Source organism: Mauremys mutica, chromosome 1 (assembly GCF_020497125.1).
Source record: "Mauremys mutica isolate MM-2020 ecotype Southern chromosome 1, ASM2049712v1, whole genome shotgun sequence".
NCBI classification, from domain to species: domain Eukaryota; kingdom Metazoa; phylum Chordata; order Testudines; family Geoemydidae; genus Mauremys; species Mauremys mutica.
In genome coordinates, this window is record NC_059072.1 from 201695907 (window position 1) to 201709392 (window position 13486).

Genomic DNA, 13486 nt, shown 5'->3' on the forward strand with positions numbered 1-13486 from the left:
GAAAAAGAGCTTTAAAAAAACCCTACCCGCTAATGCCAGTAAATAATCCCGTTTAAAATACGGCCTTTCGCTTACAGCTCCAGATCTCGCACAGGTAGCACATGGTAACGCAAAATCCCCACTTACACCGAAGCCAGGCCCCGGCGGCCAGACTGCCTGCGCGCATCCCCCAGGGACACAGCTGCAGCGCAGCCACGTGTTTCCTGCCGCCTCTCCCCCAGCTCGGAGCCGCAGGCAGCCATCCAGCAAACACACATAAAGCTCCGCCTCCAGCTCGCTCTCCCCTCTCGCTGGTCTCTTATCAGGCGGGTGATGCATAAACACCCTTGGATCTTAGCGTAGGCGCTCGAAGCAGCTAAAGAGGCTGAGCTACGTATCGCCAGAGGTGAGTTTGCAAGTTGCTTTCTTCACCCGAGCATCCCCAGCCAACCCACCCCCGGGGGGCAGCTTGCATCAAGCGTTCCTTGCAGCCTGCCTTGGCTTGTTACAGAGACCAGACAACATTTCTTGTGCAGGGCCGGCCTTGGGGGAAATGGTGCTGGGGGTGAACTTGTATTTTGGTGTCCCTGGTCCACATGGGCATGGTGCTCCCCATGGCCCCTGTGGGCTACCCACCCCCTGTTGCCCCTAATCCCTGCCCCATTCCCCCTCCTGCACCCCTAACCCCTGCACTGTGCCCGCTGCTCCTAACCTGTGCACCATGCTCCTGCACCCACGTTGGGAAATGACCTGGCTGCAGGGAGCAGCTGGCATTGCTGCTCGCTCTCCCCCGCCCCCATGCTGCTCCTCCACACACCCCAAAGGGCGGGGGGGGAGGGGAGCGAGGAGTGACGTCAGGGTTCTGTGCACTTTCCTGACCGGGGCTGCGGAAGGGAAGGACAGGAGAGCAGTAGTGCCGGTGGGGAAAGTGACATGGATACATGGAGCTCTTGGTGTTGCTCCTCACTTCCCCTCTGCGCCCCCGCCTCCTAGGGGGGCATGAAGGAAACGGGGTGGTGGTGGGGGGTAGCTGTGCATCACTGACCTGCCACGTTCCTCCGGGGGGAGGAAGCAGTGACTGGGAGAAATCTGGGTGCCCCCCATCGAGCACTCCCCTGCCAGCTGGGAGCAGCTTCTGACGCTACACTGGCAGTGCTTACTTCTACACTGCCACACAGCACCCCCTTAACCATGGCACCCCTAGGCAATTGCAGGGTAGCTCACCCCCGAGGCCAGCCCTCTCCCTGATTGCCCTACCCCGCTCTCTGGCTCACATTCATTTGCAAAGCACTTTGAAGAAGCAAGCTACAGGTTCAGTGCCGAGCGTTCGTTGAAAAACTGGAGACCAACCTCATTTTGCCCAGTTATTTCTTGGTTTGGCAACAGGAGAGAAATGTACATTTGCAGAAAATTGCATAGAGAGCAAGCGGGTAGGCGTGCATAGTATCAATAACCAAATATATACACCTATATTCTCTTTCCTGTTGCAGTGAACTTATTTTGCCATCCACTAGCTCGGGAGGATGTCCAGCACTCCAGTAGCTCTGGTGACCGGGGCCAACAAAGGGATTGGATTCGCTATTGTGCGGGCTCTGTGTAAGCACTTCACTGGGGATGTGTACCTGACAGCCCGGGACCCAGGACGGGGTCAGGCTGCAGTGACAAAGCTGCAGGAGGAGGGACTGAACCCACTTTTCCACCAGCTGGACATCGATGATCTGCAGAGTATCCGGACTCTGCGGGACTTCCTGAAGGAGAAATACGGAGGGCTGAATGTGCTGGTTAACAACGCAGGGATTGCTTTCAAAGGTACAATGCTGGCTCATTGGCAAGGCTTTGTGAGCTGTAAATTACATGAAGAATGATGAGTAGGTAGTGTCTGCTTTTACAAGAATCATGCTAGCTAGAAAGGCAACTAAGTATGATGATATCTAGCTCATCCCTGTGCCAGCAGAGCGCTGTTCCCTACCTGACATTTTTCTGGTGCTTTGTCAGATCTCATTTCTGATCTTTTCAGTGCTGTGTTAGCTCAAGATATAACTCAAATTATATAACCCAACTCCTGTCCCCACACACATCTCTAGCTCAAGAGAAGTGGTGCTTTAAATTTGAGCTAGCTGGCCCATCTGGGAGCATGCTCAAGTGCTACTAAAGTAGTGCAGTGGGGAGGCTGCTACTCTGTTACTAAAAGCCAGTCACTCTGTGCAAGTCAAGGGTTGCTTTGCAGAATGGCTGCTCTCGCTCTATCTAGGCATGAGAGGCAAGGGAGTGTAGATAACTCAATTTAACTGCAGGGAACACACCTTTAGGGAGCTATTTACCATGGTGATGAACACTGTATAAATAAACAGACTACTTAGAAGCTATTCCTACCAACGTAGCTTCCTCTACTTACTTTGGGAGACTTAGAAAATATTATAGGACTCTATTTGTCAGGAGGCTTCTCTTGATGCTTAGCCTAAATTGTTCTTTCCTTAAGTTAATCTTGGTACTCTGATTGCCTCTTGTACCATTTTAAATAATTCCCCTGTGACCTGAATGATGATGCCCTTCAGATACTGGATTTGGCATTAAACTGATCTGTTGAACGAATTCATGCATAAATCACTATCTCAACAGAAACTTCTCTTGGTAAGGAGTATGCATAGTGGGATGTGCTTGCCACGTAATGACTGTGCACAGAACTCTTTTAATAGTGCTGGGGGATTCTAGCAAAGGTTATTTGTCACACAGGGTGGATGATACATATTTTTTGCGACAACTCACAAACCACAGCCATCTGCCCTGAGCTCTGGGAAAACCTGTGTAAAAATAATTTTTTTAAATGTAGTAAATGTTGATAAAGAACAAAAACTCATGTCCTAGTTACAGCTTACATTTCTTATTTGGGAGCTATTATCTTGACTTACCACTGCTTTACCCCTGTTTGATGCTGAAACCATTGAAATCAGTGGTGAATTGGGCCTCGTGTGTCAGTATTCTGTAAATAGTGGTGCCCTGGCACATTGCTCAAGAGAACAGGTAAGGTGGTTATTAGCAATGCCTTCAAGGAATATCTCCACTAGTTTAAGCTATAGGTGTTCAGTTACAGCTACTGCTTAGAGTTGCCTGCAGGTATGTTGTATCTAGCAAGGGGACTACAAAAATTGATATCTATTTACACTACTTGGAGAGCCCTCATGCTTGTACCTACTGCAGAATGACAGTGCTCCCTGTTTCTTCCTTCCCTGCCACAAAGAAACAGGCTTAGTTGTCCCCATTTGCTGCAGTTCTTCAAAAGCTTGATGTTGCCTGCATGGGAATCCCATTTCTAAGCCCCTATCTCTGTGCAGCACTCCTCATCCTGGCTCACAAACGCATGCTGAAACTCGACACCACCACCAGCAACAACCCAGCCATTGCCTAATATGCATGGTTGAGCTCTAAATCTGTATAAAGAATGCAGCTCCCTGCCTTGTTTTGAGGCATCAGTTGTCATCAGCTCTTGTGGGGGGAGCACAGAACCCTAAACTAAGGGTACGTCTACACTATGGGATTATTCCGAATTTACATAAACCGGTTTAGCAAAACAGATTGTATAAAATCGAGTGTGCGCGGCCACACTAAACACATTAAATCGGTGGTGTGCGTCCACGGTCCGAGGCTAGCGTCGATTTCTGGAGCATTGCACTGTGGGTAGCTATTCCGTAGCTATCCCATAGTTCCCGCAGCCTCCCCCGCCCCTTGGAATTTCCGGGTTGAGATCCCAGTGCCTGATGGGGCAAAAATCATTGTCGCGGGTGGTTCTGGGTAAATGTCGTCAGTCACTCCTTCCGCTGGGAAAGCAACGGCAGACAAGCATTTCGTGCCTTTTTTCCCTGGATTGCCCTGGCAGATGCCATAGCATGGCAATCATGGAGCCTGTTTAGTCTTTTGTGACTGTCACCGTATGTGTACTAGATGCCGCTCACAGAGGCGATTCAGCAGCGCTATACAGCAGCATGCTTTTGCATGATAGCAGAGATGGTTACCAGCCATATTGCACCATCTACCATACCATAAATTGGTAATAAGATGATCGTGGCTACCAGTCCTTTTGCACTGCACCATTTGCTGCTGTCATAAGTGCCCCTGGCTGAGATCAGCCAGGGGCGCAAAAGCCAAAATTGGGAATGACTCCCTGAGTCAATCCCTCCTTTTTGGTATCTAAAAATAGAATCAGTCCTGCCTAGAATATGGGCAAGTGTACTAGAGAACCACTGTATCATAGAACCAGAGAGCACAGCTGCTCTGTGTCAGATCCTGCAGAAATTATGAGCTGTATGCTATTCACAGGGGGTGCTCCTGCAACAACCCCTCCTGTTCATTTCATTCTTCCCCAGCCTTCCTGGGCTACCGTAGCATTGTCCCCCCACTTGTGTGATGAAGTAATAAAGAATGCAGGAATAAGACACAGTGACTTGTTAGTGAGATATGAGTGGAAGGCAGCCTCCAGCTGCTATGATAGTCCAGACAGGACAGTAAGGAGTGTGGAGGAGAGGAGCCCAGCATCCCTCTGCTAGTCCAGGGGCAACTGAATCTTTTCTTTACACATGAAGGGTGGGGGCTGATGGAGCTCAGCCCCCTGTTGCTATGATGACGATGGTTATCAGCCATACTGTACCATCTACCACGAAAAATTAGGACCAGGTGCCCTTGATTGACCTTACTGATGCTAGTCGGCATGGTTACCAGCCCTTTTGCACTGCCCCATGTGCCAATAGGCTGATGATGAGTCATATTGTACCATCAGCCACCCATGGCGGGGCGGGGGGAGCAAGGATGTTGGTGTTGAGTGCTGCAGCATCGCATCTATCTGCAGCATTCAGTAAAGATAGGGTGACATGTAAAAGAGTCAAGAGAGGATTGTTTTCCCTTTCACTTCTGGGGGTGGGTGGGGGGGTGCGTAAATTGCCTAGCTATGCCCTGACCCACCGCGGACACTGTTTTTGACCCTAGAAGCATTTGGAGCTCAGCCAAGAATGCAAATGCTTTTCAGAGACTGCAGGAACTGTGGGATAGCTTGAGTCCTCCAGTCCATGAGCGTCCATTTGATTCTTTGGCTTTCCGTTACGCTTGTCACGCAGCAGTGCGCTGAGTCCCTGCTATGGCATCTGTCTGGAGATTTTTTAAAAATTTTGAATTTCGTCTTCTGTAACGGAGCGCTGATAGAACAGATTTGCCTGCCCTTACAGCGATCACGTCCGCATCGTCCATGCGGGAGCTCTTTCTTTATTTTGATTTTTAACTGCATCACTACCTGTGCTGATCGGAGCTCCACGCTGGGCAAACAGGAAATATTCAAAAGTTCGCGGGGCTTTTCCTGTCTACCTGGCCACTGCATCCGAGTTCAGATTGGTGTCCAGAGCGGTCAGTGGTGCACTGTGGGATACCGCCCGGAGGCCAATACCGTCGATCTGTGGCCACACTAACCCTAATCCGATATGGTAATACCGATATTAGCGCTACTCCTCTCGTTAGGGAGGAGTACAGAAACCGGTTTAAAGTGCCCTTTATACCGATATAAAGGGCCTCTCAGTGTGGACGGGTGTGGCGTTAAATCGGTTTTACGCTCCTAAAACCGGTTTAAACGCCTAGTGTAGACCAGGGCTAAGAGTGCTTAGCAGGTGAAAATCTTCTCAGTCTTCCACTAATCTAATATTGCATATTTGGGCCTTTGCATTTTAAAATGTTAATCTTTGCAGCACTGTGTGCCTGTTACTTTTCTGCACTTTCTCTGTTAAACATCTGCTTCCTAATTTATACAGAAATGACAACTGTAGAAGGAATTAGGATTAACTCTAGTTTTCAGAGACCTGTATTTTCCCATTAACCTGTGAGCATAACTTCAGTGTTATATATATTTTTCTTCTCCTTATGAACAGTTGCTGATACCACTCCATTTGCTATGCAAGCAGAGGTTACAATGAGGACAAACTTTTTTGCAACAAGGGATGTCTGCACGGAATTGCTACCCCTCATAAAGCCTCATGGTAAGTATTTGTTAGGTTATACCAAAGTATCATTAAGAATAACTCTTGCTTCTCACACGGGGGCAAACCCTACCCTCTGTTAGGAATTCACCGCGCACAGGAGTACCAGTGCATTTCTGCTGCATCAAAGGTAAGAAGACAAGAATAGTTTTCATGCACGTCTTGACACACAGAATGTCTCTGCTTTTTAAATCTAAAGTTGCTTCTATTCCAATCCCTTTCTTTACTAATGGTTTATTCCGGAAGTGCTTATCTGTGCAGAAATGAAGGATTGTCGATTGCCTCATCTCTCCTTGCTTCGGACAGGAGGAAATGGGGATATTTCAGTGTCTTGCTTCTCACAAACATGGAGCACAGAGGTTGAGTTCAGGGTGCTGTACAGGCTTGCACCCACAGTCACTGAAGAAACCTAGCTCCTTAGTCTTGTTGCTGTCTCCCTGCAGAGAAGTTTCACTCTATGTACACTGCAGCCCTTGTTTTGGGAGCTGACACATTTGCCAGCATCGGGTATGCCATTAAAAATACCATATTATTTTGAAAGGTAGTGAAAATCACCCCATGTGGCGATAAATGCTACAAAATAAGAGTTGTGTAGACCTACACAATAATGGTAAACAGAATGGGAGAGGCCAGGACGAGACAAACTAAACTCACAAATATAACACAGTATTATTATCAACATACAGATGATCTGTGCTTCACTGTGCGTGCATCAATTCTGTTTGCCCAGCTGAACCTCTGGGAATGTCTTAGAACCCTGTGATGTCACAGGTGGAGATGTTTGAAAGGGACATAGGTCAAACTTTCCCCAAAATCTAGGTTTTGTAAAAACTTGGTTATACAACACCAAAAACCAGTAGAAAAAGTTCCATGGCTTTGTTCAAAACCAACAGACATTCCCATACTATAAAGATAAATGATCTGGAAAGGATATCTGTACTTATTTAGATAAAGTTTTTATTTCTGGAGGGTGTATTTGAGTTTTTAAGAGACAACTCCTCTTTTCAGCACACATCCCAGAAAATGACTCTGTCCACTGAGGAACCCTACAGAAGGAAGGAAACCTACATGCATTCAATATATGGGAGGATTGGCTGACAGACGTGCAGTTGCAGAATCAGTCGTTGTCTTCCCATTTCCCCCACCCCAATGCTGGGACACACGTTGCACTCTGTGTGTTTGGCTTGCAGATCCCCTTCGTGGGCTCCACACAGCCTGCCTTCCCCCAGTGCAGTGGAACCATATTGCTTCTGTTGCATTCAAGGCCCTCCTAACCTGTAGGTAGGACTCTTTCCCTAGGAATTTTGAGACTTCTTCATTCATACCAATTTAAAGTAGAAAGGAGAACAAAGTTCCTATCAAAAGTTCCATGCCCCAGTTTTGCAAACACTGCTGAGGGGAGGGTTTACTGTTGTACGTAGGCCCATTTTTGTTGTTGGGATTTTTTTTTAATGGGATTATTCATGGAAGCATAGTGTTTGTTTGCAGGATCAGGATTTGTTTGGTTGTTCAGAAATATCCCTATTTAAAATTGTAGCGGTGGGACATGTCAAATATTTGCTAGCAATTCTATTACATCCAACAGTGTCTTTTGGTTTGGTTTTTAAACTGTTGTTCTGAAAAATAATCACCATACATAGATCTTCGTGGAGCACTTTTCAGGATCAAGACCTAATATTGTATGGGCATGTTTATTTTTTATATATATTTATTTATTTATAATTTTCTTTTAATAGGCAGAGTAGTGAATGTATCTAGCATGGTAAGTGGATCAGCTCTCGCAAGATGTAGCCAGGATCTGCAGCAGAAGTTTCGTAGTGACACAATCACTGAGGAGGAGTTAGTGAAACTCATGACAAAGTTTGTGGAGGATACCAAGAACGGAGTGCATGAGAAGGCGGGCTGGCCAAATACTGCTTACGGTGTGTCCAAAATTGGAGTCACGGTCTTGTCCAGAATCCAGGCCCGAATGTTGAACAAGGAAAGGAAAGCTGATCGAATTCTTCTAAATGCCTGTTGCCCTGGATGGGTGAGAACCGACATGGCAGGTCCCAATGCCACGAAAAGTCCAGATGAGGGAGCCGAGACTCCAGTTTATTTAGCCCTTTTAGCCCCTGATGCTGATGGGCCTCATGGGCAGTTCGTTAGTGAAAAGAAAGTGCAAGAGTGGTAAAATTGCCTTGACAAACCTTTATTTGTATATGTGAGATGCAGTCCAGAAACAATATCAGATATTACTGATTTATTGTGGGTATCAATAATTAAGCATCTGTATATGTCTTTGCCATTTCTAGTATCTTATTAGGGTTTATAGAATACACATAAGGTGTCTGCTATTGCAAAATAATTGCAGTTTGGAATAGTGCATTAATTAAACTGTATGCCTTAATTTAGTTTTTAAAAGTATGAAAAATGTTGAAATAAAGTGTAGTTTAATAAGCTAAAATGCATTTGTTGAAATTTATATTCTCTTTAGTGGGGTGGGGGGGATGGGAAGAGGTCTGTTGTTCTTTTTAGTGATTTCACATACTGTTCCTGGTGAGATTATGATGTCTATTTGATCTTAAAAGTAACCATATCAGTCTGGAATAGAGAGTCGTTCCATTTTAAGTGAGATGGCAAAGATGGATGACTTGGTGAAACCGTTCCTACAAACCATTATATTCTCAGCCCAGAAGTCCCCAAGAGACTGCATATGCTGTTTAGTTAAATGCTTCTTCAAACTCTTCAGTATGTAGGGCCTCATTCTGCTCCCACTGAAGTCAGCGGCAAAATCCCATTGACTTCAATGAGAGTAGGATCCAGCCGGGACACTTAATCTTCTGAAGCTAAAGAGTAGCTTGCTAATTCATAGTAAAGGCTTGGAGATACTAGATCTATAGTCAGATTCACCCTGAGAGTAATTTTTAGTCCATTGTAAATTAAATCACATTTTGTGGTGTTCTCATGCCCACAATGAATTAATAAAGTCAGGTAGTCATAGCCTTTTGTCCACAGCTTCAGAATACATTAACCTAGTTCCTGTGGCAACAAAAAAAATAGGATAACATTTATTGCTGATTTTCACCTCACTCTTCTAATAATACAAAACATGAACAGTTTAACTGCTTGATAAGTGCCATGTAAACAAAAAAAAAAATAATTTATTGCAGCTCTATGTTGAATTCCCTGACCAATACACCCAAGAGAAGCAGTGAGAACTTCTTTTTTTAAGTATTTTTATAATTCTTTGTCCCAAACTTTCATCCCCAGGCTTCTATGCACAGATCGAGTTGTAAGGATAGCAGGTAAACCTGATTTATCAGGATTATTTTAGATAGTCCCTGTCCTAATGAAGTTACAATCTTTTACTATGCATTTGTACAATGGGCCTTACATTTATGCCTAACACGGTGACACTTTTGACTGAGGCTCACGAGCCACAAGTGGCTCTTTAATGTGGCTCTGCAGCACAGGATATTAAAACGCAGTGTGATTTAATTATTAGCCCATCAGGAGGCTTTTACTGTGTTAACGACCAATTAAGTTATCAACTTGCACTAAGTTGTTAACTTATTTACTGTGAGAATATTCTAGATATATAAAACTAAATATTTCCCCTGTCATTCATACTACTGTGGCTCTTCTTGGTAATGTTGATTGCTAATTTGGCTCCTGAACCACTGAGATCTGAGCATCACTGCTGTATTAAATATAATTTAATAATAATACCAAATGAAAAACTTATTCAAACTGCCTCCCAGGCATACTCCACAACACAGAAATACCACTCATCTGGCCTTGTCCAATGTTTGTGATCTGAGCATAAACAAACACACTCCCAAATGAAGTAATGGAAGTGAAGCCACCTATTATTGCAGCTGTACTACATTTCTACATATTATAGCCACTTTCTTTACCGCCCAGGCACCAAAAATATGAGAACACAATTCTAGACGTTCAGTAACAATTTCATGTTGTTCTGACTACAGGCCTGTAATAGTCCGAGGTTGGGGCCGTGCCCTCTCAGGGGCCGTCGGGAGCCAGGCCGCCTCACTACACGGCCCCAATCAGTCTCCGGGTTCTGAAGGTCTTGGGGTTCTGCCCCTCAAGCAGGGGTGGAACAGAAGGCACACGATTAATGCAATGAGTCCCAGCCCTCAGTCAGGGCGGGACAGCAGACACTAGGTCTAGGCTCAGATCCTTTCCGCAGGCTGAGCACCCATAAAGTCAAGAAGCCACGGCCCTTATTCAGGGCGGGGCAGCGAACCAGTTCTAAGCTCCGGTCCTGACAGCCGGAGCTGAGCAGTTACAAAGTCAGTAAGCCCCAAGCCCTAGCTCCAGGCGGGGCAACATACAAGAGTCCAGGGAGCTCAAGTAAGCCCCAGCCCTAGGTCAGGGCGGGGCAACAAACAATAGTCCCAGGGGCTCAGGTCCTTGCCTCAGGAGCTGAGCAATAATAATAGTCTCAGGGGCTCAGGTCCTTGCCTCAGGAGCTGAACCACAGCAATAAGTCAGGAAGCCCAGGCCCTTAGTCAGGGCGGGGCAATAAACAATAGTTCAAGACTCAGGTCCTTATAGCAGGAGCTGAGCTGCAGCAATAGTCTCAGAAAGCCCAGGTAAGTGCAGGCTTCTCTGCCTGAGCGTGGGTTGGAGGGGGAGTCTGCCACCCGTGAGTGGGGTGGCAGGGGGGACACAGGCCCACCCACTCCACTGTGTCCCAGCCCGGGGCCCTAGCAGCGGCGTGGATCCGCTGCAGTCAGTGGGGATCCTGGCCGCAACACACTGACACGGGCACGTCAGTGCCCTCAGCCGGACAGGGTTCGGCTACCCCCGGGCTACACTCCATCTCCCCCTCCTCAGGTACCTGCTCGTCGCTGGGCTCGGCAGCGGGGTCCCACACCATAGGTTCCTCGGTGTGGTGAAGGCGGTCTAGGTCGGGCTGCTCCTCCGGACTCGGGTCAGGGGGCCGCTCGGGCCGCTCCTCGGGGTACCGGGCTCGGGGCAGGCTCGGCCAGTCCACCTCGGGGTACCTGGCTCGAGGGAGGCTCGGTCGGTCCGCGTCAGGATACCTGGCTCGAGGGAGGCTTGGTCCGTCCACGTCCGGGTACCTGACTCGGGGCAGGCTCGGTCCAGCAGGACCCCGATCAGGAGCGTCTGTCCTCTCCGGCTGCTGGGCTCCAACTGAGTGCTGAGGCCGGGCTTTTATACTTCCTGTCCCGCCCCTTGACTTCCGGGGGGCGGGAACAGGTGGCAGTGGCTCCGCCCACTGAGGTGGCTGTTCCGGTTCCTCCCTCTCAGGGGCCGTCGGGAGCCAGGCCGCCTCACTACACGGCCCCCCCCCTCAAGGCTGGGTCCCGTGCAGCGGGGCCAGCCCACTCCACACCCCCCAGTCTAGAGAGGAAGTCCGCATTCGCATGTTCTTTACCGGCTCTATGGCGGACCGTGAAGGCAAATGGCTGGAGGGCCAGGTACCAGCGCTGCACCCGCATGTTGTGGTCCTTCATCCGGGCCAACCACTGAAGGGCGGAATGGTCGGTGACCAAGGTGAAGGGGACTCCCAGGATGTAGTACCGGAGCGCTTCACAAGCCCACTTCACGGCTAGGGCTTCCTTCTCGACCACCGCATAGTTCTTTTCGCGGGGGAACAGTTTCCGGCTAATGTACAGAACCGGATGCTCCTCCCCCCCTACGTCTTGGGACAAGACGGCCCCGAGTCCCACTTCTGAGGCGTCGGTTTGTAAGATAAACGGATGGTTAAAGTCGGGGCTATACAAGACCGGCTCGCTGCAGAGGCACGTCTTCAGAGTCCGAAAGGCCCTGTCGCACTCAGTAGTCCAGTTCACCTGCCGTGGGCTGTCCTTTGTTAGGAGCCCCATTAAGGGGGCTGTAATCGTCGCGAATTGGGGGATGAACCGCCTATAATAACCGGCCAAGCCTAGAAACTGCCGCACCTGGCGCTTCGTGGTCGGCGGGGGGCAGTTTGCGATGGCCTGGACCTTGCCGATCAGGGGTTTTACCTGCCCATGCCCGATAGCATACCCCAAGTACTTAGTCTCTTGCCACCCGATGCGACATTTTTTCGGGTTGGCGGTTAAGCCGGCCTTCCTCAGGGACCTCAGGACAGCGGCGACTCTCTCCAGGTGGTTCTCCCACTGTGGACTGTAGATCACAACGTCGTCGAGATAGGCGGCCGCATAGTCCTGATGGGGCCGGAGGAGGCGGTCCATTAGGCGCTGAAAGGTGGCCGGGGCCCCGTGGAGGCCGAAGGGCATCCTGGTGAATTGGTAGAGACCGGAGGGAGTGGCAAAGGCAGTTTTCTCGCGGGAGGCGGGCTCCAGAGGGATCTGCCAATACCCCTTACTTAGGTCTAGGGTGGTGATGTAGTGGGCCCTCCCCAGGCGGGCCAACAGCTCATCTATCCGGGGCATGGGATAGGTGTCAAATTTGGAGATGGCGTTAACGCGTCGGAAGTCGATACAGAAGCACTGCGAGCCGTTGGGTTTGGGTACCAGCACTACCGGGCTGCGCCACTCACTCTGCGACGGCTCTACCACCCCCAAATCCAACATCGCTCGTACCTCCTTCTCCACGACCGGCCTCCTATGGTAGGGCAGGGGCCGGGTCGTCCCCCGGATCACCACCCCCGGCTCTGTCTGGATCCGATGGTATACCAGGGAGGTGTGTCCCGGTTGGTCCGTAAAGGTGTGGGAAAAAGCTCGGAGGAGGCACCGGGTCTGTCGGAGCTGTTCCTCGGTTAAGGTCTCCCCGAGCTGGGGTTCCTCGGCGTCTCCGGGGTGGGGGACCTGGGGCCCCAGTTCCAGTTCTGGCGGGTAGGGGTTAATCAACAGCCCTTCTCGCTCCTTCCAGGGTTTGAGGAGGTTGACGTGGTAGCGTTGGATCTTCTTCTTCCGGTCCGGCTGATTGATTTCATACGTGACCGGGCCCACCTTTCTGACCACCTCATATGGCCCTTGCCACCGGGCCAGGATTTTTGATTCACTGGACGGGAGGAGGAGTAATACCCGGTCCCCGGGTTGGAAGTCCCGAGTCTGGGCGCCTCGGTTATAGTCTGGGCTTGCGTGTCCTGGGCGGCTTTCAAGTTTTCCCGTGCCAGATCCCCCGCCTGCTTCAGGCGCTCCTGAAGTTGAAGCACATACTGTAAGAGACCCTGGGCCGGGGAGTGAGCCTGTTCCCAGGTTTCTCTCATGAGATCCAAGAGGCCCCGGGGTCGCCGCCCATACAATAATTCGAAGGGGGAGAACTTCGTCGACGCCTGGGGGACTTCTCGTATGGCTAGGAGCAGGGGCGGAAGGAGCTGGTCCCACCGGCGAAGGTCCTCTTGGGGAAACCGACGCAGCATCCCTTTCAGCGTCCGGTTAAACCTCTCCACTAATCCATCGGTCTGGGGATGGTAGACAGAGGTGCGGAGTTGCTTGACCCCCAGGATTTCGCAAACTTGCTTGAGCAGCCGGGACGTGAAATTGGTCCCTTGGTCCGTGAGGAGCTCCCGGGGT

At 49.5% G+C, this 13486-nt stretch overlaps 2 protein-coding genes across 9 annotated transcripts in view; one reads left to right on the plus strand and one right to left on the minus strand.

Annotated features, from left to right (window-relative positions):
• Window positions 1-13486, minus strand: part of SETD4 (SET domain containing 4) — a 77230-nt gene that overhangs the window by 22929 nt on the left and 40815 nt on the right. For 4 of the 8 annotated variants that reach the window (XM_045002433.1, XM_045002427.1, XM_045002434.1 and 1 more), the window contains exon 1: window positions 27-210. The exons of 1 other annotated variant lie outside the window; for it this stretch is intronic. The gene's annotated coding sequence lies outside the window, so the exon portion shown is untranslated. Of the gene's footprint in view, window positions 1-26; window positions 263-691; window positions 711-13486 lie in introns of those variants that run through there. 3 more of the 8 variants (XM_045002430.1, XM_045002428.1, XM_045002432.1) reach the window with 3 other exon arrangements.
• LOC123362111 (carbonyl reductase [NADPH] 1-like) lies at window positions 233-8436 on the plus strand. Its single transcript, XM_045002435.1, has 4 exons — window positions 233-385; window positions 1470-1788; window positions 5883-5990; window positions 7727-8436. The coding sequence occupies exons 2-4, from the start codon at window positions 1503-1505 to the stop codon at window positions 8161-8163; spliced, it is 831 nt and encodes a 276-aa protein (XP_044858370.1). The 5' UTR covers window positions 233-385; window positions 1470-1502; the 3' UTR covers window positions 8164-8436.

Excerpts from the sequence above, each read along its gene's own strand:
- LOC123362111 (XM_045002435.1), top strand. The coding sequence starts at position 1,503 with ATGTCCAGCACTCCAGTAGCTCTGGTGACCGGGGCCAACAAAGGGATT. Across the intron at positions 1,789-5,882 it reads CGCAGGGATTGCTTTCAAAG|TTGCTGATACCACTCCATTT; the intron begins GTACAATGCTGG and ends CCTTATGAACAG. Across the intron at positions 5,991-7,726 it reads ACCCCTCATAAAGCCTCATG|GCAGAGTAGTGAATGTATCT; the intron begins GTAAGTATTTGT and ends TTCTTTTAATAG.